The sequence below is a fragment of the Panulirus ornatus genome, chromosome 46 (assembly GCF_036320965.1).
Source record: "Panulirus ornatus isolate Po-2019 chromosome 46, ASM3632096v1, whole genome shotgun sequence".
Lineage (NCBI taxonomy): Eukaryota > Metazoa > Arthropoda > Malacostraca > Decapoda > Palinuridae > Panulirus > Panulirus ornatus.
In genome coordinates this window covers 891055-917774 of record NC_092269.1, presented here as the reverse complement: position 1 = coordinate 917774, position 26720 = coordinate 891055, and the positions used below count along the sequence as shown (strand labels likewise).

At 39.5% G+C, this 26720-nt stretch overlaps 3 protein-coding genes and 1 non-coding gene across 11 annotated transcripts in view; 3 read left to right on the top strand and 1 right to left on the bottom strand.

The window, feature by feature from the left end:
• Nucleotides 1–19822, top strand: part of Tango4 (transport and golgi organization 4) — a 320102-nt gene extending 300280 nt beyond the window's left edge. For 4 of the 8 annotated variants that reach the window (XM_071688582.1, XM_071688584.1, XM_071688583.1 and 1 more), the window contains 7 exons: nucleotides 6946–7014; nucleotides 7879–8603; nucleotides 9121–9315; nucleotides 15484–15672; nucleotides 16176–16323; nucleotides 18767–18882; nucleotides 19623–19822. In XM_071688582.1, the coding sequence (XP_071544683.1) occupies nucleotides 7884–8603; nucleotides 9121–9315; nucleotides 15484–15672; nucleotides 16176–16323; nucleotides 18767–18882; nucleotides 19623–19682 (1428 nt within the window). In that variant the 5' untranslated portion in view covers nucleotides 6946–7014; nucleotides 7879–7883 and the 3' untranslated portion in view covers nucleotides 19683–19822. Of the gene's footprint in view, nucleotides 1–4919; nucleotides 5078–6945; nucleotides 7015–7878; nucleotides 8604–9120; nucleotides 9316–15483; nucleotides 15673–16175; nucleotides 16324–18766; nucleotides 18883–19622 lie in introns of those variants that run through there. The other 4 variants (XM_071688586.1, XM_071688588.1, XM_071688585.1 and 1 more) reach the window with 3 other exon arrangements.
• TRNAS-GCU (transfer RNA serine (anticodon GCU)) lies at nucleotides 3983–4064 on the top strand. Its single transcript has one exon. It is a non-coding gene; the product is annotated as a tRNA-Ser (tRNA).
• A 2996-nt stretch (nucleotides 19823–22818) lies between the features above and the next one.
• The window catches only part of LOC139763038 (uncharacterized), a 28378-nt gene continuing 24476 nt past the window's right edge, over nucleotides 22819–26720 (bottom strand). Inside the window, exons 2-3 of the mRNA XM_071688578.1 lie at nucleotides 26086–26189; nucleotides 22819–23354 (exon numbers count right to left, since the gene is read on the bottom strand). Of these exons, the coding sequence (XP_071544679.1) occupies nucleotides 23031–23354; nucleotides 26086–26189 (428 nt within the window). The 3' untranslated portion in view covers nucleotides 22819–23030. The remainder of the gene's footprint in view (nucleotides 23355–26085; nucleotides 26190–26720) is intronic.
• The window catches only part of LOC139763037 (uncharacterized), a 101844-nt gene continuing 101234 nt past the window's right edge, over nucleotides 26111–26720 (top strand). Inside the window, exons 1-2 of the mRNA XM_071688577.1 lie at nucleotides 26111–26208; nucleotides 26337–26494. The gene's annotated coding sequence lies outside the window, so the exon portion shown is untranslated. The remainder of the gene's footprint in view (nucleotides 26209–26336; nucleotides 26495–26720) is intronic.

Here is a 26720-nt window from a genome sequence, read left to right as displayed (position 1 = left end):
GGGTGTACTATCCTGGACGTTCTATGAGAAAGTGTTGAAAAGAGAATTGCTCCATTTAAGAGCAAAAATAATGATGCGGTTTGATTGGGGAGTAGGTGGTATATCTTTATATAAATAACTTGTCAAGTAATGTGAACTTACGAAATGGCAACTCAATATCAGTCTTATAAATGACAGGAATTCGATGACTGCTTACATAAGTTCGTTCATTTTACTCTTAAATATGCTTTGTAATCCTATGAGTAACCTGCTGCCTTCTGTGGGGGAAGAAAAAACATAGTCCTTTCATTCCACTAACTTATCTACTCAAGATTCCGACGTAAAACCCAAGAGTAATATGAATCATCAATTTTATACGATAACTTTATCTACTTTTTAAGATAGTGTATGACGTCGAGTACACAGACTTTGCCCTTTCGGTTCGATAACTAACTCATGATACGTATTGTTCTAACCTTATCAAGGTCATAGCTAACCTATGATACGATTATTCTAACTTCATCAAGATCATAATGATATCGGAACATCACTAGTATAGCAATTCACTCTCCACAGTTGAACTTTTCTGTACAGTATTTGAACCTCTTTGGTACGATACTTTAAGGGGAATGATGCCTGTGACTCTACCCCAAGAACTCATTGTGAATTTTTGGTTACAAGGGGCACCACCTCTAAAGTTTATAACCTTAGGATGGGAAACTAGAAATCATTGAAAAGGTTCTTTCGAGTGGTTCCAGTACCCCATATTTCTCGCTTTTACAACTTCCAAATATCTTTAGCGCCATCCTCTGCAAATATGTATCAGATACTTTGGAAACACAAGTGAAGGCCGACACCAGTTGCCTGTACCTCTTCTTGGCATACAATGTTACTCACCTTTAGGGTGCTACATGGCTACTGGCAGAAGAAAGACCACTTGAAATGATGCCATTGATCTCACTGTGTCTAGCGTAACTCCCAGCAAAATTCTTGAAACTCGATTCACGTCGTCCGTGCCGGCCAGACACTTGTCTGCCACACATACACTTGTATTCAGAAAGAATGGGGAGTGAGGGGAGTGGAAGGGGAACAGACTATGCCAACGCGAAGAGCATGAGGGTCAGGACGAGTGTCAAGGGAAACGTTTCAGGGAATAGATAGGAACTTCTTCGTCAAGTACTGGCCCGTTATAGGTGGACCAAACTCGTACGAACGGTCATCTACTTCGCCATTATTGAGATTGTCCATTCCACTATAGGTTTACCCGAGCTGCCTTGCTTTTAAAAAGGGTCAACGGAGAAGTTGGTTGAGATAAATCATGCACAAAGTTATCCCAGTCTTCAGAGATGAAGTCAGGATCATATTCGCGTGTAGTGCTCCCCAGGCCACTTGGCGACATTTCATACACCAGCTCGCCTGAGGCTGCAGTGGCAGACAAGGAGGCAGGAATGGTGATGTGGTAAGCATTTTGAATCCACTTACTCTAACATTGAAGGATTACATGTTTTCACCGGGAGTCATGTTAAACCAAGGTTCAAGTTCTAAAATGTAGATTTATGTTTCATTATATTCTCTGAGTTTGTCACTGTTGATAGATAGTGAAGCCATGAGAAAGTAGATCGATCTCAGTAAAGTTAAGCTCTACCAAGCAGAGAAAATGTCGTCTTGGGCATCTGTGTTGCGGATTCTGTCATCTGATCTTTTCAAGTTTTCCAATGTTTTGTCTAAGATGAAACGTTGGTCTTGGAAGCCAAGGATGCACCTAACAGATGTTGTTTTCCGGGTTAGAAGAAGCCCCTTACAATATTGTGGACGAGCTGCCAGTGGTGTCTGGGTCTAAGGGTTAAGGGAGAAGAGATCCTGCGATTACCCACGTCCACCCACTCCCAAGAGCGAGGTCAGCAGACATGGCTGGACTGCCCAGAGCCTGCAAGGTGCCATCATCCAGGAACCAGATGTTCACCTCACTACACAGGCTGCGTCTGTGATGGTTGTGGAGGCCAGGCAGGACACACTAGTGGTGAGAGAGGATCACCTTGCTGGATCCCTCACCTGACTCGATATCCTTACCGAACAGAAGAGTCGATCATACGCAATATACAACACACATGAAGGAAATGTCGGAGTGAAGGAAAGTATTGACAGACCTATCTCGCGGTAGCGTCTCTGGTCGCATGAGTGAAAGCATTTTATAAATCTGATGTAGCGGCCAAGATCAGGAACATTAAGTGATATACTATGCACTGTTGCTCCACAGTGACCCAGTGGCATGCTGAAGTTAAATTGCTTCAAGACCCAAGATGGTGACTGACTTACTGCTGACGAAGGTTGTTGCTGTGGGGCAAGTGACACTGTTCTTCTTCAGTTCACAGAGGGAAGCGCTGAAGAATAGGGGCCTGGTGGCGGGTGGTAGAAACTTAGCGACGATAAGATCTTGGTCGAGTTTGCTATTCAGTTTGGTCAGAAAGTTCTTGTCTAATGGTCGGTTCCACACTTGGTGTACATACCACTGTCTTCAGGTGATGGCGTCTTACTCCTCCCAGTCCACATAGTAAGGTTGATATATATATATATATATATATATATATATATATATATATATATATATATATATATATATATATATATATATATTATATATATATATATATATATATATATATATATATATATATATATATATATATATATATATATATATATATATTGCATATGTGTATGTATATTTTTTTATATGGAGAATTCTGTCTTGACGTTAGTCACGCAGTATAGATGTATGTATTTTATGAATGTTAATATTCTGTAAAAAAAATTACTTTTGAGGGGAAAAAATCATCTAATCTCATCTGATGTGTCGGCCTCACGTGGTGCAGTTCAACTCCTTTCATAAGCAAGGGGAGGCGCGGAAGGCGCCATCTTTGTATGTCTTTCTGACCTACCTCAATAAGGCATTCCATTTAGTGCAAGTCTTGAAATTAATGACAGCTTCGTTAACTCCCATTTAAGTAAGTATCCCTGGCTCTGAGGGTCTCTGGTTGGGTGGTTTTGGTCATGGTGGCCAGTCATGCTAATGTTGTTTACATACGTGCTCCATCACCCTGGCAATAGGTATACTGCCCTTAGCCAGTCTAGAGGCAGAGCCGCCGACGACTGATACAGAAGAGATTGGAATCTGGCTCCTCATGCTCCCCGGGAGAGGGGGCTAGGATCCCACTGGGGGTAAAAAAAAAAAAAAAAAAAAGCTGCCGATTGAAGATATTTTTCGAAATTAGATAAAGTCATTTATATGTACTAGAAGTTGTTTGATCATTTACGTCAATGATATCTTTAATCTTCATCTTCCCTCCTCCAGGGTCGTCAGACCCGGGCACTGGGGATTTTGCTTCGGTATTCTAATCCTTTCAGTGGGTTTGGCTATAGGTATGATCTCATAGGTATGTTCTGAGTATAGGAATGTTCCCATAGATATGTTTTGCTATATGACTATAGGTATGTTCTCGCTATAGGTATGTTCTGGCTATATGTATGTTGAATACTCGCATTTTATGATAGTATGCCTCAGAGTTATTCACCATCTGTCGGCCAGATGGAGCATAATAAAACATTTTACATAATTTGCATGTTGCATGAAATGCTGCGGTCGAAAATTTCTTCATTGTGAGTCCCCACTTTCGTTCTCCCTCAAGATTTTCCATTTCTCCATGGTCCTCAGTCCCCTCTCATGGTACCCACTGAGTCCCCACACCCCATGGTCCTCAGTCCCCTCTCATGGTACCCACTGAGTCCCCACACCCCATGGTCCCCACTAAGTCATCTTTCCTTCATGCTTCCCAATGAGTCCTCACTTCGTCATGGTTGCCATCAGTTCTCACCCCCCGCGTTAGTGACGGAGGGCCATCTCCCCCCTCCTCCACATCCATGACAGTAACATTAAGTACACATATGTATGTAGATATGTGTACAGAATTGCCAGTTACACAGCGGTGATCTTGTAAATGAAGAAGACGAGGTGGCCGAGTGGTTAAGGCGTTGGACTGCTAATCCAATAGGGTCTCCCTGCGTGGGTTCGAATCCCATCCTCGTCGTACTCGTTTATGCCAGCCTCCTTGGTAATGGGTGTTCTTAGACAACGTGACAAGCATGGCCATACACTTGTTTCATCAAGGAATAACTTTGACACAAGTAGTAAGTGGAACAGAGATTGTAAGTTCTGTTCTAATAGTAAGTTTTGATTTTCAGACTCTGTACCTTATGGACAAGTACGTAATCACCGAGATATGCGTAGTGATAACATTGGTAATTACTATGAGTGGTTATATTAGTAGCAGTTATATTAGTTTTGTACATTTTTATCTTTCTGCTGGGAAAATGATCTCAGATTCATTCATTCATCCCTAAACTAACGCAAAAGTCTAACAGACTTGGTCTCTGCTTAGCTAACACAATCAAGATTAGCTTAGCTCAGAATCTGATGAGTTTTCATGTATGATATATGTAGTAAGTTTAATGCTGATGGACAGGAAATACATGGTATTTTGCTTAGGGAACAAAAAATGTGTATAACTTCATTGAAGTAGGATTTCGTGATAACTTTTATGGAGACTGAGATAGGCCTGTTCTCTGATGTCAAAAGTAACTATGTTTAGACATACGTGTTATTGTCAGTTGTTATGTGTGATCCTTAGAGGGATGCAGAGGCCAAGCTGCAAAGTGTGAATCCGTTTTCATTAACTTTATTTCTAAATCCATTTCGGCTCTACAGCGGGTATAGTTTTTGTTCAGTCTTACTAATGGTATGTTTTAAGAATTGGCTTATCAGTTTTCTCACAAAGAAATCCTTATTATATGAAAAATCATTGTATCTCTTTATTGAACACATGATTATGGTATATAAAAGAAATTACGGAAATTATGTTTTGCTCAAAGTAATTTTGAAGGTGTAAGCGACCACGCGAAGAACGTAAACAACTTAAGATTTTTCTGTCGGTTCTTAACAGTTACCTCGAATTTGCTATAAATACTTGAACCAGGTACAGATTTTCCATCTTATCTTCGTTTGGGAGAAGAACAGAAATACTGTTGTCAACTTAGCAACTAGGTAACCATATTATTTTGTTGTATGTAGTGAATTTGGAGTGGTCGTAGCATGGTATACTGAAAAGGATGGACTCTGGGTGAACTCTTCAGCTGAGTGTTCACGTATCTGAGAGCTTGTGGTTTGATTTTGTGTTGGGTTAGCATATAAATACCCTTTAGATAAAAAGTGTTGTCTAAGATATAGAGAAGTTTACTGATAACAATGAAAGAAATAAGGAAATGTATATAGCTGAAGGGCACCACAGAAATAACTTAGAAAAATGGAGAAACTGCATAACTATGAACGGTTATTGCTCACTTGAGGTTATGGTACAAGTCTAGTTTAGCTACGCATTATTGTAAACTTTGGATATTGATTTGTGCTACAGTGTGGTTGTAGTGTGTAGAATATACAGATAATAGTTATGGATCACAGTGTTTCTGTGAATGGTTGAGTTAATATTAAGAAAAAGGTAAAAAACTGTAAAGAATTAACCGAACTTATAGAATCCAACCTAATCTCTGTAGCATTTGAGATTTATCTTGATATTTAATATAGTAGTTAAGATTTACCATCACACCCATGGTTGAGCATTACATAAATACCACCTTATATCATCTTACAGACCACGAGGTCATGACATCCCAGCACCAGACCAATATATTACTAGTATGTTTCTGTTATACTTTTCTGTTACTTGTTAAGGTTTATTTAGATTCTTTTAAAATTTTATGTGTTTTCTACTTTTGCATCGAGTTAACCCCACATTTTTTCCGACGAATAGAACTTTTCCTACTCTTGCTATAATTGATATCATTCAGTTAAATGTAACGCTCCAAATCATGCTCCACACGTTATTGTATTCTTTATGCAGTACATTTACAGTATAGAACTAACTCATTCAATATTCAAAGACAATAGTGATGAAGAGGAAATCATAACTTTTACTAAAGGGATTTAGAAGTATGCTGATGAGATACGATTACTTTTATTTTAACCTGATGATAGAAATAAGTTGTTAGTGGTGAGGGCTATGAAGATCATAGAAAGTGTGGGGTTGATTCGCAAAATATTTAGTAAATCACACTTAGAAATCGACAAATATTTTAAACCTCACTGGACTGACTCAGGCAGCCAAGATTTATTTTACTTGTCAGTGTAATGGGTATTTTTTCTACTAGTTGGCACTGATGGATTAAGTAGCCTAAATAGTATCTTGCCATTTAGTATCCTGAATTCAACTTTATTTCCACTTTATTTCTGGATATATCAACATTGCCAAAAGAGAAAGGGTTTTCAGATATTAAGATTGATAGAGGTAACACATGATGACTCAAATAATCAATTTACAAAGAAATGATATAACGGGAGAGCGCATAGCTATTGCCGTCTTGAAGTCTTGGCAAAGTTTTAGGTTAAAACAGTCAAATCAGCCAATATAACCTAACCCTAAGGGTTTATCCCCAAACATAACCTATCACACCATAACCCAGAGTTGGTGCAAAAGAAACATAAGTAAATGTCAAAAACAAACTTTAGCAAAATCAAGTTTAACTCGCTGTTGCTGGTGGAGGTGAAATAACCACTATGAACTTTCAGTATTATACAATTAGTCAAAACATGTTAATACCACTGTTGTTTACTGGATGTTTGCTGGATATTTTTGTGTGCAGGTCACATATAGAATGAGAAAAGTATCAGCACATTATATTGATTTGCCATATACTCGTATGGAACAAAAATTTGGAGATTATGCCATTTTAGAACATAAGAGGGTACACAACATGAGTAAGATGAACATCAGAAATGCATATGTGATGATTTTTGGTAGAATTTATTGCTAAACTACTGACGAACCCCTCTCCTCAGATCTGTCTCATAATTTACAGGAGAAGAACAGCTTCCTTTGAGAACTACAGGTTTGGTAACTGCTGGCATCAGTAACGTGTATGATTAAGGTAAGAGGATTGTGTTTAGCTACATAAGTTTTCCCTCAGGTTAGATGGGATTTATCTAAGATGAATTTACCTCTATGTGAATCATTTTATTTGTGGATTTGAGCCCCAGGTTATTTCAGAGTAGATTTTAGAGAATCCCAGTTAGGGTTAGCAGATGGTAGAGTAGCTTCGCACCAGTAGATAATCATTGGATGGAGTAAAGAGAAGAGTTTAGTTGAGCCGTGAAGATTGAATGAGAGAAGAAGAAATGATTACTGCAACTGGTAAATTGTAAATGCAGCTTCTGGAAAGAATACTTCTCAGAGTAGTAGTGTGGAGTATTCATAGGAAAGGTATTAGAGCAAAGAATGGAAATAGAGAGAACTTAGTGGATATTTACGGAATATAACTTGTGCAGCGTAAGTATCTTGTTTATGTATAAAGTGGTTCATTGTTATTTGTTGCATAGTGGTAATAGTAGACTCAGGTTTTTTTTTGTATTGTATGGTAGCTAAGGTTGGATGAAAAAGTGGTATGGATGCTAGAATTTAATTCAAGATTTTCAAACCTTTATTTACTGATTAGTCATACTTCAGTAATGTCAGAATTTGAACTGAGCTAATTTTGAGGTAAAACTTTGTAGAATTTTGAGAATAAATGGCTCTATACTAAGCAGTGCCTCTGAGGAGGCATTCAAGCTTAGTAGTTTACCTCAGGCATGTGCATGAGTATCCTCACATGGTAGAAGCATTTGGTTTGTGATCTTTTTGTATAATGTGCATGTAACTGTAAGCTGAGATATTGATATTAATGAAACTCATTATTGAAAAATAGGTTCACATAATTATTATGTTAATTTATGGATTCCTTTTAACTTTTTCACAGCCAGAATGCCATCAACTACAGACGATGTTCAGCGTCATTCAGTGCATACATTGGTTTTCCGATCCTTGAAACGGACACATGACATGTTCCTGTGTGACCAGGGAGCATTACCCCCAGTTGATGAATTGTTAGAAAAACTTCGGCGTCAAGTAAAATCCCGTGACCAGTATGGTCCAGTCCTTAACCTGGTTAAACAGAACAAGAGGAAAGCAGCTACACAGACAGTTTATGATGGAGAACCTGAAGAATTCCAAGAAAGACCAGAAGCTGTGACAAATGGTCCCCCAGCTGGTCCCATGGCTCCTCCACCACCACCATCAAGCCCTCAGGTTCCGACTCCTCCAGCACCCCCTCCACAAAGCATGGCTGTTGTTGTTGCTACTCCAACTCCTAGTGCCAGTGCTGGCCAGCAGTCACTAGTACCTCGTCGTGCCCCTACATTACCAAGGCCCAGGTGGCATGCACCATGGAAACTTGCCCGTGTTATATCTGGTCACCTTGGTTGGGTGAGATGTGTTGCTGTTGAACCAGCAAATGAGTGGTTTGCCACAGGATCTAATGATAGAGTGATTAAGATCTGGGATTTGGCATCAGGTCAATTGAAGCTTTCATTGACAGGTCATGTGTCAGCAGTGCGAGGCCTTGCAGTATCTCCTCGTCATCCATACCTCTTTTCATGTGGAGAGGACAAGCAGGTTAAATGCTGGGACCTTGAATATAATAAGGTATGATTACGAATGCAGTGGTAAAACTGAATTCATATCCTGTTTTTCAACTTAGTTTCTCATATTTTGCTTACAGAAATATTTCTTATTCAAACACAATCGATGAGTTTTTCTTTTTTAGAGTAAAGAAGATCATGAACTTATGGAGAGTACATATTACTGCATCATATTGATACTTTTAGGAACATGGATGTACAAGCACAGATGTATTCACAATATATGGTAATAATTGCAGAGATATATCTATCTTGAAGAGTTGATTACAAAAGTTTTATTAATCATTCTCTCTTTCCACCCATTCTTCAGTGTTCCCAGGACCTTGGACCCCTTCCCAACCCCATCACTCACTTATGCTTCCATAGCTCCATTTGCTACCATGCCCATTCTCAGATATCTAAAGCAGTTCACTTATTCCAATTTTTTTTTTTCCATTCAGCTCCTCCATTAGTAAATAAGATTTCATAAGTAGCTTTTAGATACATGTAAAAGGAAGAGTAATATTATATACCTTTTGCAGGTCATCAGACATTATCATGGTCACCTAAGTGCCTGCTATGGTTTGGCATTGCACCCTACAATTGATGTTCTGGTTACCTGTGGACGTGATTCTACAGCACGTGTGTGGGACATGAGGACCAAAGCAAATATTCACACACTTACAGGGCACTCAAATACCATTGCATCTGTAGTCTGTCAGGCAGCTGAGCCTCAGGTAAGTTAGGATTGACTTTGATAGTAAGGTTTCTCACTTGAATCTGCCACCAGTGTTGTATCATCAGTAAACAGTAAATGATTTACTTCCTGGGCCCTTTCATTCCCGACGTACTCACCCCTCTATCTTAGACTCTCGCATTTACCTCTCTCATCACCCCATCCATAAACAAATTAAATGACTCTGGTGACATCACACAGACATGCAAACACATATACATTCATGGATTATGATGAACAAGTATGAATATGTACATGGGTATACATATATATGTATTTATTTATTTATTCTTATTTTATTTCACTTTGTCGCTGTCTCCCGCATTAGCGAGGTAGCGCAAGGAAACAGATGAAAGAATGGCCCAACCCACCCACATACACATGTATGTACATACACGTCCACACACGCAAATATACATACCTATACATCTCAACGTATGCATATGTATACTCACACAGACATATACATATATACACATGTGCATAATTCATACTTGCTGCCTTTATTCATTCCCGTTGCTACCCCGCCACACATGAAATGACAACCCCCTCCCATCGCATGTGCGTGAGGTAGCACTAGGAAAAGACAACAAAGACCACATTCATTCACACTCAGTCTCTAGCTGTCATGTATAATGCACCGAAACCACAGCTCCCTTTCCACATCCAGGCCCCACAAAACTTTCCATGGTTTACCCCAGATGCTTCACATGCCCTGGTTCAATCCATTGACAGCATGTCGTCCCTGGTATACCACATCGTTCCAATTCACTCTATTCCTTGCACTTCTTTCACCCTCCTGCATGTTCAGACCCCTATCACTCAAAATGTTTTTCATTCCATCTTTCCACCTCCAATTTGGTCTCCCACTTCTTGTTCCCTCCCCCTCTGACACATATGTCCTCTTTGTCAGTCTTTCCTCACTCATTCTCTCCTTGTGACCAAAGCATTTCAAAACACCCTCTTCTGCTTTTTCAACCACACTCTTTTTATTACCACACATCTCTCTTACCCTTTCATTACTTACTCGATCAAACCACCTCACACCACATATTGTCCTCAAACATCTCATTTCCATCACATCCACCCTTCTCTGCACAACTCTATATATAGCCCACACCTCACAACCATATAACATTTTTGGAACCATTATTCCTTCAAACATTTATGTATATATATATATATTTTTTTTTTATTATTTTGCTTTGTCGCTGTATATTTTTTTTTTTTTTTTTTTTGCCGCTGTCTCCCGCGTTTGCGAGGTAGCGCAAAGGAAACAGACGAAAGAAATGGCCCAACCCACCCCCATACACAATGTATATACATACACGTCAACACACGCAAATATACATACCTATACATCTCAATGTACACATATATATACACACACAGACACATACATATATACCCATGCACACAATTCACACTGTCTGCCTTTATTAATTCCCATCGCCACCTCGCCACACATGGAATACCATCCCCCTCCCCCCTCATCTGTGCGAGGTAGCACTAGGAAAAGACAACAAAGGCCCCAATTCGTTCACACTCAGTCTCTAGCTGTCATGCAATAATGCCCGAAACCACAGCTCCTTTTCCACATCCAGGCCCCACACAACTTTCCATGGTTTACCCCAGACGCTTCACATGCCCTGATTCAATCCACTGACAGCATGTCAACCCCGGTATACCACATCGATCCAATTCACTCTATTCCTTGCCCGCCTTTCACCCTCCTGCATGTTCAGGCCCCAATCACTCAAAATCTTTTTCACTCCATCTTTCCACCTCCAATCTGGTCTCCCACTTCTCCTCGTTCCCTCCACCTCCAACACATATATCCTCTTGGTCAATCTTTCCTCACTCATTCTCTCCATGTGACCAAACCATTTCAAAATACCCTCTTTTGCTCTCTCAACCACGCCCTTTTTATTTCCACACATCTCTCTTACCCTTACATTACTTACTCGATCAAACCACCTCACACCACATATTGTCCTCAAACATCTCATTTCCAGCACATCCACCCTCCTGCGCACAACTCTATCCATAGCCCATGCCTCGCAACCATACAACATTGTTGAAACCACTATTCCTTCAAACATACCCATTTTTGCTTTCCAAGATAATGTTCTCGACTTCCAAACATTCTTCAAGGCTCCCAGGATTTTCACCCCCTCCCCGACACTATGATTCACTTCTGCTTCCATGGTTCCATCCGCTGCCAGATCCACTCCCAGATATCTAAAACACTTTACTTCCTCCAGTTTTTCTCCATTCAAACTTACCTCCCAATTGACTTGACCCTCAACACAACTGTACCTAATAACCTTGCTCTTATTCACATTTACTCTTAACTTTCTTCTTTCACACACTTCACCAAACTCAGTCACCAGCTTCTGCAGTTTCTCACATGAATCAGCCACCAGCGCTGTATCATCAGCGAACAACAACTGACTCACTTCCCAAGCTCTCTCATTCACAACAGACTTCATACTTGCCCCTCTTTCCAAAACTCTTGCATTCACCTCCCTAACAACCCCATCCATAAACAAATTAAACAACCATGGAGACATCACACGCCCCTGCTGCAAACCTACATTCACTGAGAACCAATCACTTTCCTCTCTTCCTACACATACACATGCCTTACATCCTCGATAAAAACTTTTCACTGCTTCTAACAACTTGCCTCCCACACCATATAGTAAGAGTATTAGTGAAAGAGAAGAGAGAGGCATTTGGACGATTTTTGCAGGGAAAAAATGCAATTGAGTGGGAGAAGTATAAAAGAAAGAGACAGGAGGTCAAGAGAAAGGTGCAAGAGGTGAAAAAAAGGGCAAATGAGAGTTGGGGTGAGAGACTATCAGTAAATTTTAGGGAGAATAAAAAGATGTTCTGGAAGGAGGTAAATAGGGTGCGTAAGACAAGGGAGCAAATGGGAACTTCAGTGAAGGGCGTAAATGGGGAGGTGATAACAAGTAGTGGTGATGTGAGAAGGAGATGGAATGAGTATTTTGAAGGTTTGTTGAATGTGTCTGATGACAGAGTGGCAGATATAGGGTGTTTTGGTCGAGGTGGTGTGCAAAGTGAGAGGGTTAGGGAAAATGATTTGGTAAACAGAGAAGAGGTAGTAAAAGCTTTGCGGAAGATGAAAGCCGGCAAGGCAGCAGGTTTGGATGGTATTGCAGTGGAATTTATTAAAAAAGGGGGTGACTGTATTGTTGACTGGTTGGTAAGGTTATTTAATGTATGTATGACTCACGGTGAGGTGCCTGAGGATTGGCGGAATGCGTGCATAGTGCCATTGTACAAAGGCAAGGGGGATGGGAGTGAGTGCTCAAATTGCAGAGGTATAGGTTTGTTGAGTATTCCTGGTAAATTATATGGGAGGGTGTTGATTGAGAGGGTGAAGGCATGTGCAGGGCATCGGATTGGGGAGGAGCAGTGCGGTTTCGGAAGTGGTGGGGGATGTGTGGATCAGGTGTTTGCTTTGAGGAATGTATGTGAGAAGTGCTTGGAGGGGCAAATGGATTTGTGTGTAGCATTTGTGGATCTGGAGAGGGCATGTGATAGAGTTGATAGAGATGCTCTGTGGAAGGTATTAAGAATATATGGTGTGGGAGGCAAGTTGTTAGAAGCAGTGAAAAGTTTTTATCGAGGATGTAAGGCATGTGTACGTGTAGGAAGAGAGGAAAGTGATTGGTTCTCAGTGAATGTAGGTTTGCGGCAGGGGTGTGTGATGTCTCCATGGTTGTTTAATTTGTTTATGGATGGGGTTGTTAGGGAGGTGAATGCAAGAGTCCTGGAAAGAGGGGCAAGTATGAAGTCTGTTGGGGATGAGAGAGCCTGGGAAGTGAGTCAGTTGTTGTTCGCTGATGATACAGCGCTGGTGGCTGATTCATGTGAGAAACTGCAGAAGCTGGTGACTGAGTTTGGTAAAGTGTGTGGAAGAAGAAAGTTAAGAGTAAATGTGAATAAGAGCAAGGTTATTAGGTACAGTAGGGTTGAGGGTCAAGTCAATTGGGAGGTAAGTTTGAATGGAGAAAAACTGGAGGAAGTGAAGTGTTTTAGATATCTGGGAGTGGATCTGTCAGCGGATGGAACCATGGAAGCAGAAGTGGATCATAGGGTGGGGGAGGGGGCGAAAATTTTGGGAGCCTTGAAAAATGTGTGGAAGTCGAGAACATTATCTCGGAAAGCAAAAATGGGTATGTTTGAAGGAATAGTGGTTCCAACAATGTTGTATGGTTGCGAGGCGTGGGCTATGGATAGAGTTGTGCGCAGGAGGATGGATGTGCTGGAAATGAGATGTTTGAGGACAATGTGTGGTGTGAGGTGGTTTGATCGAGTAAGTAACGTAAGGGTAAGAGAGATGTGTGGAAATAAAAAGAGCGTGGTTGAGAGAGCAGAAGAGGGTGTTTTGAAATGGTTTGGGCACATGGAGAGAATGAGTGAGGAAAGATTGACCAAGAGGATATATGTGTCGGAGGTGGAGGGAACGAGGAGAAGAGGGAGACCAAATTGGAGGTGGAAAGATGGAGTGAAAAAGATTTTGTGTGATCGGGGCCTGAACATGCAGGAGGGTGTAAGGAGGGCAAGGAATAGAGTGAATTGGAGCGATGTGGTATACAGGGGTTGACGTGCTGTCAGTGGAGTGAATCAAGGCATGTGAGGCGTCTGGGGTGGACCATGGAAAGCTGTGTAGGTATGTATACACGTGTGTGGACATGTGTATGTACATGTGTATGGGGGGGGGGGTTGGGCCATTTCTTTCGTCTGTTTCCTTGCGCTACCTCGCAGACGCGGGAGACAGCGACAAAGTATAAAAAAAAAAAAAAAAAAAAAAATTTTTATTATACTTTGTCGCTGTCTCCCGCGTTTGCGAGGTAGCGCAAGGAAACAGACGAAAGAAATGGCCCAAACCCCCCCCCCCCAACACATGTATATACATACGTCCACACACGCAAATATACATACCTACACAGCTTTCCATGGTTTACCCCAGACGCATCACATGCCTTGATTCAATCCACTGACAGCACGTCAACCCCGGTATACCACATCGCTCCAATTCACTCTATTCCTTGCCCTCCTTTCACCCTCCTGCATGTTCAGGTCGCTGTATATATATGTATATATTTTCTTTTCTTTCATACTATTCGCCATTTCCCGTGTTAGCAAGGTAACGTTAAGAACAGAGGACTGGGCCTTTGAGGGAATATCCTCACCTGGCCTCCCCTTCTCTGTTCCTTCTTTTGGAAAATTGAAAAAAAAACGAGAGGGGAGGATTTCCAGCCACCCGCTCCCTCCCCTTTTAGTCACCTTCTACGACACGCAGGGAATACGTGGGAAGTATTCTTTTTCCCCTATCCCCAGGGATAATATATGTATATGATAATATATGTATATATATATATATATATATATATATATATATATATATATATATATATGTATATATGTATATATGTGTATATATGTATATATATATATATGTCTGTTTCCTCGCGCTACCTTGCTAATGTAGGGAACAATGACCAAGTATGAAAAAATATATACATATATGTATTTACATCCTGTTCCAGGAGTTCCTCATAGTTTTATTAGACTCCTACAAGCACTCAGGTAGCTGGCCACATTCACTGGTCGGGATCTTAGGCCATAAAGTGTTGTGATGCTATAATGTGTGCATTTATTTGCAGAGTGCAGGGTACTTGAGACGTAAGTGCTCTGTATTATCTTAATGGGACTGCATTGTGGGTGTGAAGGATCTTGGGACATTTTGAAATGCTGATTGTAATGTTGTAGTGATTGATAATGTCTAGAGCATAAGTGGAGAGTGTGACTTGTGTTTGTTTGGAGAATGTGGTTTCTGATGGTTGTACATCTGATGGGTGGAGTTTCAGACACAGTTGGGAGGTTGGTTTGTTTTTTGCTTGTGTTATTTCAGTGTTTATGTGTTTTGTTGTTGTATTATTTGTTTGGGATGAGGAGGATCTATAAGTACAGGCTTCTATAAGTGTGAGGCTACAGTAAGCTTTCTGTTTCTATTTAGAGTTTGATGGTTGGTTGCAGAATGATTTGGATGAGATGGGTCTTGTGCTTTTGTACAGAATTGAGTGCTGACCTTCATATTGAGGATATCTTCTGAATTTTTTTTTTTTCACAGGTGATCACTGGCTCTCATGATTTTACAATACGCTTATGGGACTTAGCTGCTGGTAAGAGCTCATGTACATTGACTCATCATAAAAAGAGTGTCCGGTCTTTAGCTGTTCATCCAGAACTTTACATGTTTGCCTCAGGAGCACCTGACAATATTAAACAGTGGAAATGTCCTGAAGGGAAGTTTGTGCAGGTATGATTTTATATTCACCATAATATCAGATTTTCTCTCTCATTCCACTTTTGTAAGATGTAAGACTATAAAGCTCCTTGTGTATATTATGCAAATCAGCTTCTACTATTCACTATTTCCATGTTTAGCAGAGGTCAACTTTGGATGGCTTCCATCTTGCTCAGTTTATCCTCAGTTTTAGAACTTTCTAAGTCATCTCCAAAGATAGAATTAAGAACTTTCATTTTTGTCTTCACTGTTGTTGATAGAGTTTCATTTTGACACTTACTGTGCTCATGTTTTGATGCTTTTGCATATGCTCCCAAATATCATGAGTTACCTGTTGGTTCTGTTATATTTTTGTTTTTTCTCTTTCCTATCCTCATTTACATCTATCCATTGCTTCAATTCTCTACACTTGGATGTAATACAAAGAAGTCTTACCTTGTAAAATGTATGATACATATAGTAATTCATGAGATGCCATTATGTTATTTTGATTAAGTAATATTTTTACCTTATAGAATCTGTCAGGGCACAATGCCATAGTCAATTGCCTGGCAGTAAATCGTGAAGGAGTGTTGGTCTCAGGAGCAGATAATGGCACACTTTACTTTTGGGACTGGCGTACAGGATACAACTTTCAGAAGCTCCAGGCTCCAGTTCAACCAGGTATGCAAGAATATTTCTGTTTATATTATATCCATTGTGTTCTTTTGTATCATAAGGAAGCTTTAGCATCACATTTAGAACAAGTCTATCCTTAGTCATTCTTAAGAGCACTTATCTTATACACCTTTATCTTCACCATGTCATTCACCTATACCTTCACTCACATCATGTTTACTACTTTCAGTTTTTCCTCACTCAGTTAAGGTTATCTCATTAGAAGTACAAGGGGAAGAGTTCTTGTTTCCATTCCTTGATATTATTTACTTTCCAGCAATTTTAGCCTTTTTTTCACATTCAACACTACTTGAACAATGCATATTCAGTTCTTAACAGTTATGTGTATCTGAACCTTAACATGGAAAGCTTAACTTCTCCAACTAGCATCTGCTCTATCAGTCTCTGGCAGCTCTTTGATGGGGCAGCATATCCCAGCCTATTAGAATAAAAGTTATAACTTAAAAGGTCTTAACCTTCCTACTTAGACTTAAACAAGCAACTCATGGCCCAAATGTTGAAACACCACCCAAAAGTTCGTCTCCACCATAGCCAGGATCATGTGTTGGAGAGCTTTCTTCACAGCATAATCAAGGTGGAACTTCTCATTGTTGTGAATTATGCAGTTCTAAAATTGTTTTTTCCAGTGTTAAAACTGTTAGCCCTCACTGCTTATATTAGAGGGGAAAATCTGTGAATTTAACTGTATCAGATATCTGTGGTTAAACTGTTGAGATTCTGATGATTTGTCGAGTAATTGAGAAGCAACTGATCTCCAAGGAATATGCATTATCTAAGCAGATGCCCGATCAAGATCAGACACAATGTCACTAGAAATGTTGATAGGGAAGGAGGCTTTCAGTTGGATTCTTTCCTCAGGAGTGGCTTCTGATGTAGATCTTGTGCCAGCAAAACCAGTATGTCACTACCAGTATATGTACCTCCAGTTATAGACATGGTGCAGTTGCAACAGATGCTCTGTTCATATGCTGGATTTATTGGAATCAGATTTATCTCTTTACCCCCGTACATTTTATGGAAAAATCCTTCAAAAACTAATTGATTTTAGTGATTTAGTAATGCTGGTAGCCTTAGAGACTCCTTCAGTTGTGTTATACTCCTTAGTTGACACTTTAGGTTCTTGTAGACCTGACTCCCTAGATTTTGTGATTCACAAATATGGATTTTCTCAGACACTGTATAGGCAGAGTTTTTATGTTTTGGAAAATGCCTATCAGTGCCTTCCACTCAAAGATAGTACCAATCAGTCTGGGAAGCCTTTTAATCTTTCCTTGAAGAAATTGATATCTGATGTGACTGAAGCCATTTGTTTAGAGTACTTTAGCCTTTTCCATGACAAGAGTAAAGCTAATGATACCATTGCATCTTCTAAAAGTGCCTTTCAGGGATCCCTGTCTCTGGATTTTGGTGTTAATCTGACAAGCCTTGTTTGGGATAAACTTATAAGATAATTCAATTAAACTGCCTTATTCTCTCATTGTTTTGCAGTTGTTTAGTCTTAATTAAGATGCTCTCTGTTCATGCATTTTGATGATGCCTTTTTATAGTGTTATTAACTAAGTATTTCATATGTGTTCCTTTCCTTACTGTGATAATATACATGCCAGGATCATCTTGAGCAATTTTTTTTCATTATACATATCAATATTTTCTGGTATTAAGGATGTTTGAAATGAAGTTTCATAGAATTGGGACTGTCAGGTCTGTTGATAATCAAGGGAAACAGTTGTGTCCTGTCTGCAGTATAGGGAAATAGGTATATATGTGACAGACCTTATGTCCATCTATCTATCTGTCTATATCTCTGATGCCCATTAATTTCGGAAACTTTCTTGTGGCCATGGCGAAAGTCTCCATAACTGGTGAACCAATGCTGCATCTTAACCTTTAGTGCCTCGCCCTTAACAGGCCACAGGCCCCTATCTAATGTTCCTACCGACTACCGACTACTACCTAATGTGTCTACCTAATGTCCCAACCTACTGCTTCTACCCAATTCTTCTCCCTAATGTTCCTACGTACTACTTCTACCCAGTGTTTGTACTTAATGCTCCTGCTTAATGTTCTTACGTACTACTTCTATCCATTGATCCAACCATATTGCCAAAAGGCAAGGATAACACTAAGCACTTACCATAGGATTATGTTCCGTAGACTGATATGTGTGAGTTAAGTGTTATGTGTGACAAGGAGAGATAGTATGTTTGTGGACAATACCAGCAGTCCAAGTGTAGGTGAGGCAGAAAGAAAAGCCAGCTACCTGAGTCAGAGGAGTGCAACTTAAAAACCATTGAAGTACTGGCTCTATACACAGCTGTCTCTAACTCTCAATACCTAGGTGAGTAGTACTGGTAATATACCTCCCTGGCTAGTGGCTGCTTACCAGCTACTACCTACTAAACTTATGAATAATTACTTATTTCCTTAGGTTCAATGGACAGTGAAGCAGGTGTGTTTGCCATGACATTTGATCAGAGTGGCTCACGACTGATTACTTGTGATGCTGATAAGACCATCAAGATTTACAAGGAGGATGACACTGCAGTAAGTATGTTTTTGATTTGTATTGATATAGATAAATCTTTGAATTGTTATTGAATATAAAGGATCACATGCCATCAAATGTGCTACTGTTACCACTGAAATAAAATGTAAGCATTGAAGGTGCCACATGATATCCACACTTGCTCTTTGTTAAGTGAAGTATGAGAATTGAAATATTTATACAAAGATTTAATGATGACTCACTTTCATTGAAGATGGTGTAAGCACAAGAGAATGTTATCTGTTGTAAAGATATGTGAAATGTGATAGATTTAAAGCTTTCTTCTTTGTTCAGCAAAAGTGGGTAAAAGCACAGGTGTTTTGTATATGTATTGATGTTTTTTTGTATAATTTTCAAACTTAATTGCCATTTCCTACATCAGCAAGGTAGCTCCAGGGACAGACAGAGAAAGGCCACATTTGTTCACATCCATTCTCTAGCTGTTATGTGTAATGCATATGCATATAATTTGTCTAGATCTTAGCTTTGAAATTGCATCAGGAAATCACAGCCAGTGCATATACAGGTGGGGAGGTTGCCCATGCATACTGATGTATATGGATAGGTAGGTTTAAAGCTTAAATGTTCCTGTTACATACCAGAACAGTATTGAATATCCTTGGTGACAGTCTTCAGACCTAGTCCTTACATCAGTATTCCCCATATATTCATTCATTCTTTTAGGCATATGTTTTGATTAAAGCCATTATGATATTGATTGATTTCATTATTTTTTCAGAGTGAAGAAACACATCCAGTCAACTGGAGACCAGAAATCTTGAAACGAAGAAAGTACTAAAATGTTTGGGAATTCTGTGACTGTTTACAGTTACTGTGTAAAGAAAGTAATCCTGTATTTTCAAACAGTGATTCATTAAAGCTATTCAAGCTGGTTAGTTTTTCTCGTGTCTTTTTTAAATAAACTATGAGAAAGGTATGTTTTTCTTAAGTCTTGTTAATTACCTTTTCATGTAGAGGTTTTGCTTACCAGATTTAATCATCTTAGGTAGTCCTTTTATGATTTTTTATACCTAATTACCTTTCCTGCTGTAATAGTGAGAGGAAAAAGTAAATTGTGGCTTCAGTACTTAAAGCAGAGCCTTCCAGCAACAGCCAAGGTCTAAAGGCTGTTTCATGGTTTAACTTGACCACTTCCTTTTTTCCCTGGTCTTTCCATTGACAGTGCATTATCCCCTTCATATTCCACATTGATCCAATTCCTATATATCCAGTACATGCCCCTACCACCTGCTCCTTCCACTTCTGATGCAAATCCTCTTAGTCAGCCAGTCTTTGCATATTCTTTTCATATACCTGAACCATTTCAGCAAACCTTGATAAAAAAAATTGCAATCTTCAGTCAGACTGTATGCACTTGTTTCATTACCTCTCTTTGATGTTGTAATTCCATACACAATCAGTCCACTTCATACCACATCATCTTGGGCACTTCATTTTCAACAAATACACCTTTCTCTTTTTATGTTCAAGGCTTAAAACTTGCATCTATACAATACTGCTGGGACTGCTGTGCCTTCAAAACTACCCATCTTTGCCCTTCTAAAGACTGATTTGCCTTTCCACACATTCCTTAATGCATCCAGAGCATTATCTCCCTCCTCCATTCTGAGACTTACCCAAGTCCCCATGGATCCATCTCCCACATCCACTTCTAGATACAAAAAGCATTTTTGTGTACATCCAATCATGTTGTATAATGAACCAAAAGCAGAGCCTACCATCCACAGACAAGCTACACAGACCTCCATAACTTACCTTGACTGCTTCACACACATTTGTTCACCCCATTGACAGCACATTGCCTCATATATGCCCTATCAGTCCAATTCATTTAATTCAGTGCATGCAGCTCTTCCTCCTAGATGATCAAACCCTGATACCCTAAAACTTCCTTCACTCCATCCCTCCATCTCCTTCGTGGTCCTCCCCTCCCCTTGCTCTCTCCACCTGTCTGTCATTCTTTCTTCACTCATTCTTTCCATATGTCCAAACCATTTCTGCACATACTAGTTGGCTCACTCAACCAGACTGCACTTACTTCCACATTGATTTATATCCCCTTGCCTGTATACAAGGACACTGTACATGCATTTTGCCATTCCTCAGGCACTTTATACCTTTAGCCATATACACATCAAACAGCTTGAGTGAGATTTAGAGAGAGATATGGGAAGAAGTTACATTTTTGAGATGATGAATATAAACAAGTACTAATCCATTTCATGATATTGTATATATCTGAATTAAAACAGGAAATATTTAATGGAAACACTGGTGAAAGGATGAGTAATTTTGGAGTGTAAGGAAAGATGATTATGTACAGGGAAAAGAAAGAATGTATGCGATAGGACTCAACCCTCATGGATGTCACTATTTACACTGTAAGAGGGAGATGTCATATCATGAATGATTGTTGCAATGGAAATAATCAGAAAGATATCTGTGAATCAGAGAAAAAGAGGAGCAGAAAAGCCAAAGGAACAAAGTTTAGTAAGCTAAATATGCCTTTTAGAATTTGGCTGTCTTTAGATTTTAAGGATTCTTTTCTTCTGTACAGTTGCTCCTTCTATACAAGGGTCTGATTTGTCCTTGTATGGAGTACTGCTCTCACATCCGTAGTAGTTCTAGCTCTGTATTCTTACTAAACAGAGTTGAGTCGAAAACTGTCCCAGGCTAACTTCAAAACTTGACCCACTTGCCTTACACTGCAATGTTGGTTCACTTTAGTGTTTGCTCCTGAGAGCTCGCTGCCTATGTGCCCCAACCACTTGCCAGACCACACCTTATTCAGCAAGCTACTGCATCACAAAAATTTGTAAATGCTTTCTCTTGTCATGTGTTTTTCCATTTCATTATTCTGTATAGAGAATGATGAAATGGAAAAACACAAGACAAGAGAAAGGCCCAGCCTTGATGTGGACTTGTCCATGACTGGAGCCTTCTACATAGAAAAAATGCAGACTGTGCCAGTCCCTTTCAAGTACTTTAGAGATGTCGAGGGCCATAGCAAATGATTCACTAGAATCCCTAGGAGTGGAAGACTGAAGATGGATCACTTAGGAGAGATCACTGGTTGATCTCTCACAGTGAAAACCATACTGTTGATCTGAAAGAAGGGAATGACATTCCAAGCTTTTAAGAAAGTATTAGTAAGAGTTCTGAAGACTTTGGAGACAGCAGAAGTGAAAGCAATGGGGTGATTGTTTGAAGGATGGAATGGTCTCCTTTATTAGGGATGGGTTGAACCACAACTGAGTAAGTTTGAGTGTGGCATTTTAGTCACCATGTATTTGTCATCTGTGTTCTGATCAAGTTATTAGAGGATTATTGTTTTCTGCAGCATTCTGGAAATGCATAAGGTCTTCTGAGTTGATTACACAAAAGCCTTCTGATATGAAGTAGATCATGTTCAGTGTAAACGATGACAATTTTCTTTTACTCATGAAACTGCATTAGATGTTGTGGAAGGCATTATTTTTAATAAATATTCCAGTCATGACTACATAACTTCAGTGCAGTTTTTATTATGATTACAATAGCTTTTGCTGCAATACATATCAAGCATTAACACCCCTTTTCACTGGGTATTTACAACTATTATTTTAAGGCAGTTTTATTAACAAGCATTACAAGATGCAGAAAACATACTGTAACAGGATAGGCATGAGTTGCTTATATTGTAGTTGAAGATAAATTCGTAATGTATCAGTTCTGTCAAAGCTTTGATACAGTCCACCCATAATATAATCATATTGTAATTGCACTGTATGAAGAATTACAACATTGATTATGCATTAAACATTTAAACGCTTACAAGCCAATAGTTAGCAGAAAATTAAATTTTGAGAATATATCAGAGTAACTAACTGCAATATTTGTCCAAGGATTTTGATGTTCCTCTTAATAGAAACAAATTATTATTAGTTTTTTATTCTAGATTGACTACATCATCTAGTCTCCACACATCTGGCAGAATGATACACAGTACAGGATGGTTAATGTTAAGCTTCATGCAAAATGGAATTGATATTGTTTGAACAGTCTCATCATATGATTTGTTTAATGTTAAGAAAATTTTTGATAGCATCACTTTTCTCAGTAGCAGTTAGGTTACTTATTTTGTCACTTATGATGTGGCAGGATCGTGTGCAGTAGAATATGGTGGATCTGGTGGTGACATAGGAGTAAGGAGGGGTGGAGGTGGCACAATATGACCATGTGTTGGTGGTGTGAGTGGATAGTAGGGCCCCAGAATAGGTGGGATAGGTGGGAGTGCTGGATATAGATGTGGTGGAAGGAGTCCTTGACGTTGGGCCAAGCGCATCCGTGCTGCCATTTGTTTCTTCCACTTGGTGCGTCTGTTCTGGAACCATGTTTTGATTTGGGTTTCTGTTAGTGAAAGTGCTTGAGATAGTTCCAGCCTCTTTGAAACACTGAGGTACTTGTCTATCTGTAGGAGAAAAAATATAGATGGGATTAATCATATTTTAAATTTTACTGGAAAAATAAGTTTAATATTTGTTTTCTTGATATAAGAGGTGTAGGTTCATAAATCTCATTGACATCATGAAGATTCAGTGAGAAAAAATAAAAAAAGGGAGACTATGTGCATAAAAAATTTCTGAAGACTTGTCATTTTGCTTGTTAGAATGCTGGATTGAGTCTTAGTTCATGGTGGGTATATTTGATGTGTGAACACAGTTGCTCAGTTTCTAATTTGTTTATGTGTGTAAATGGGAAGAATGAGTGCACAAAATTTTAATAAAATTCTGTCATGAATAGCAGAGACTAGACAGCAAAACAAAATCTGCGTTTCTGGAAAGGCTTTACTCTGTCTTTTATGTTGTAAGAAACATGTGGACTAAATATCTCCATTCTTATGTTCCTTAACACCTAGATAGGTTAAGGCCTGTATTCAGTGAAGGGCTTGCAAAAACAAGGAATTTTATGAAAGAAGCAAATGAATATTATTTTCACTTAGCTGATGAGGTTCAATTGCTCTATGGTTAATATTCACTGTCACTTGATCTTTCTCATTTCCATTGGATTTATTTCTCCATAAAGAAGTGATGTAGCTTCTTGTGTTTGGGTTACTAACATGTTGGTTATAAGGTTAATTGTTCAAGTTAAATCCAGAATAAATTTTAGATTGATCGCTTAGATTAATCATAAGATATTTATACATATATTACATTTGGTCACATGAGTACTCTGAGCCACATGCAGATTGGAAGTGTATGTGATCTGAGAATTATCCTAAACACTTGAAGGTGTTAAAAGATTTTTTGGTTGGTGGATTTTGATTGACGCTTTCACAAGAAGTTGATAGGCAGAAAGCCCAAGCAGCCATCCAAACAGCCCATTTTATTAGCTTTGCTTTGACAACAAATGCATCAATCTCATATTTTATTCACAAAGTAACGCGTTTCTTTTGTTACTCTGATAATCTTAATTTCCTCGCATCGCGAATGTGTGTGTGACTCGTTCGAAGCTTCATGAAACTAACAAGTGACCTTTCTTTATTCAGAGTTATCGGATTTAATAGCTATCCAGGTTAAATGGCCATTAAGCCAGAATCCATACCATACATCATATACAACACAACTCTAGTTAGTCGTCTAACTACTTTAAGTTACGTGTATCCACAAAATTCGACCAGAAACTGAGATCCCTATTCGAAGTCTCAAAAAAACGAAACCTTGTCGCTTTCGGAGGTATCTGAAGCAGTAAACGAAAAGAGATTCGGTGGTGACCTACCAGCAAAACTAAAAATTGCTATCAGAATTCGAGCTCTCATTTGATTCTGGCCTTAGATACATGCCTGATTTCGCGATGACTAACCTGATTTTGATTCACAGTGAAATCCAGGGGCGCTTTGAGAAACAACTACTTCGAGTGGTTCGACTCAACTTCTGAACGAAAGAAGCAGCAAACGGAGCCTTAAGCTGCGTGACTGGTTTGTTATTGTCATCTGTGTTGGATGTTGGGTGCACGTTCTTCGGAGAAAGGTGGGATTTGGTCAGGCGTAGGCGTGTTCGGAAGCTGTTCGAGGTAATTCTAGAGCATCTTATATATTTATATTGTTTAGTATGTATCATTCAGTTGCATAATGTGAGAAGAGAGTTGATTAAAGTACCAATATCCACTGTAGATGGCCCAGCGCCCACACGTCATAGTCCGTGGCTGTGAGCACCCCATGAGGGTGGACGGCACAATCACCAGGAGTCGGTCATCGTTAATCATGGCTCATTTTTTAAAAGTCTCTAACGTTTTGCGAGAATGTCAGAATGTGTTGATTATACTTTCCATCAGTATTTATTTTTCTAGTTTTTCTTGTGTCACGTGTGGGTAAGAATGTGGTTGGTTGGTTGGTAATAATGGGTTTTTAAGCCTATGAACTGCTAGGGTTACTTACCCCGCCAACTTCAAGTTATAACTACCAGTCGAAGAATCTTGAACACCACTTTTAGGTGTCTGTCTCAACTCCGTCTATATAGTGTAAGAAGGAAACGAAGGGAATAAAGTTACACTGCTTCACTGACATAGTGTAGCGAGTGGCAATTGAAGCATGTGAAGCAGTGGTCATTGCTGATTCCCAGAGTTCATCCCACTGTAATATTTGTATCTCGAAAATCAGCACCTGATGAACCATTATTGTCACTGCACGTGTTTCAGTATTTGTTCATCGTTCATACTTTTCAGCTCATAATTATCAACACATTGTCAACAGCCTTAGAACGAGAGGGAGTTGTTGAAAGCTTAGGAATGAGAGACGGAGTGCTTGAAAACTTCAGAATGGGAAGGGGAGTTGCTTGAAAAACCATTAAATGAGAAAGAGATTTATTTGAAACTTAATGAGATTGAAAGATTTTTCAGAAGTTTAAGAGTGAAAGAGACAATTGTCATAAGCTTAAAAATGGCTGAGAATAACGGAGGGAGTTTTCAAAAGCTTCAGAATGAGATATAGTTGTTGAAAGCTTATGAATGAGACAGGGAATGCTTGAAAGCTTACGCATGAGAGACGGGGTTATCGACAGTTTAATAAAGGAGACAGACAGTTGTTGATTAGGTTGTAAAAGAGAGGGAAGAACACACTCACACACACAATGTAACACATCCTAGGTTGTGCACTACGACCCACTCAGAACACTAAATCCTACCAGTTCAAACCTGACACTCACTTTGAACTCTGCCTCCAACCGTTCCAGCTGCTTGGCGCTGTAAGCTTGACGGGGCTTGCGGTCAACTCCCGGCTTCCTTGACCTCCGACCCGTTGGACGTGGCGCTGGAACAAGCAAGGTCAGGTAAGGTTAGGTTTTTGTCACGTGTTCTGGAAGACTGGTCAACTGACCGGTTTAGACATAACGAAAATTGAATTGCTTGACTAGATGAGGTAACCAAATGAGAGTACAAAGGATAACTACCGTTACAGATGTGGTACCAAGTGGAAGTACAAACATGTACATTTTGGCAAGCAAGACAGCTGGTTACCACTAGGAACATACCTCCAGGAATCACCTGAGTGGAGGGAAATAAACGATCAGACGATGGCTAGGTAGTCAGCGTGGTGGCAAAGACCAGCGTACTCAGGTCAGTGAAATTCGCGAGGTTTTTTTAGTGTCATATATATGTATATACATACGCCCACACCCAACCTAGGTGTTCATCCTGCCCTCGAGATTGATCGATAAATGGGTATCTGGCCCAGGCCTGGGTGTGTGTGTGTGTGTGTGTGTGTGTGTGTGTGTGTGTTTGTATAGGAGTAAAGATATGGTACATATGACGAGGCAACACACACACACACACACACACACAC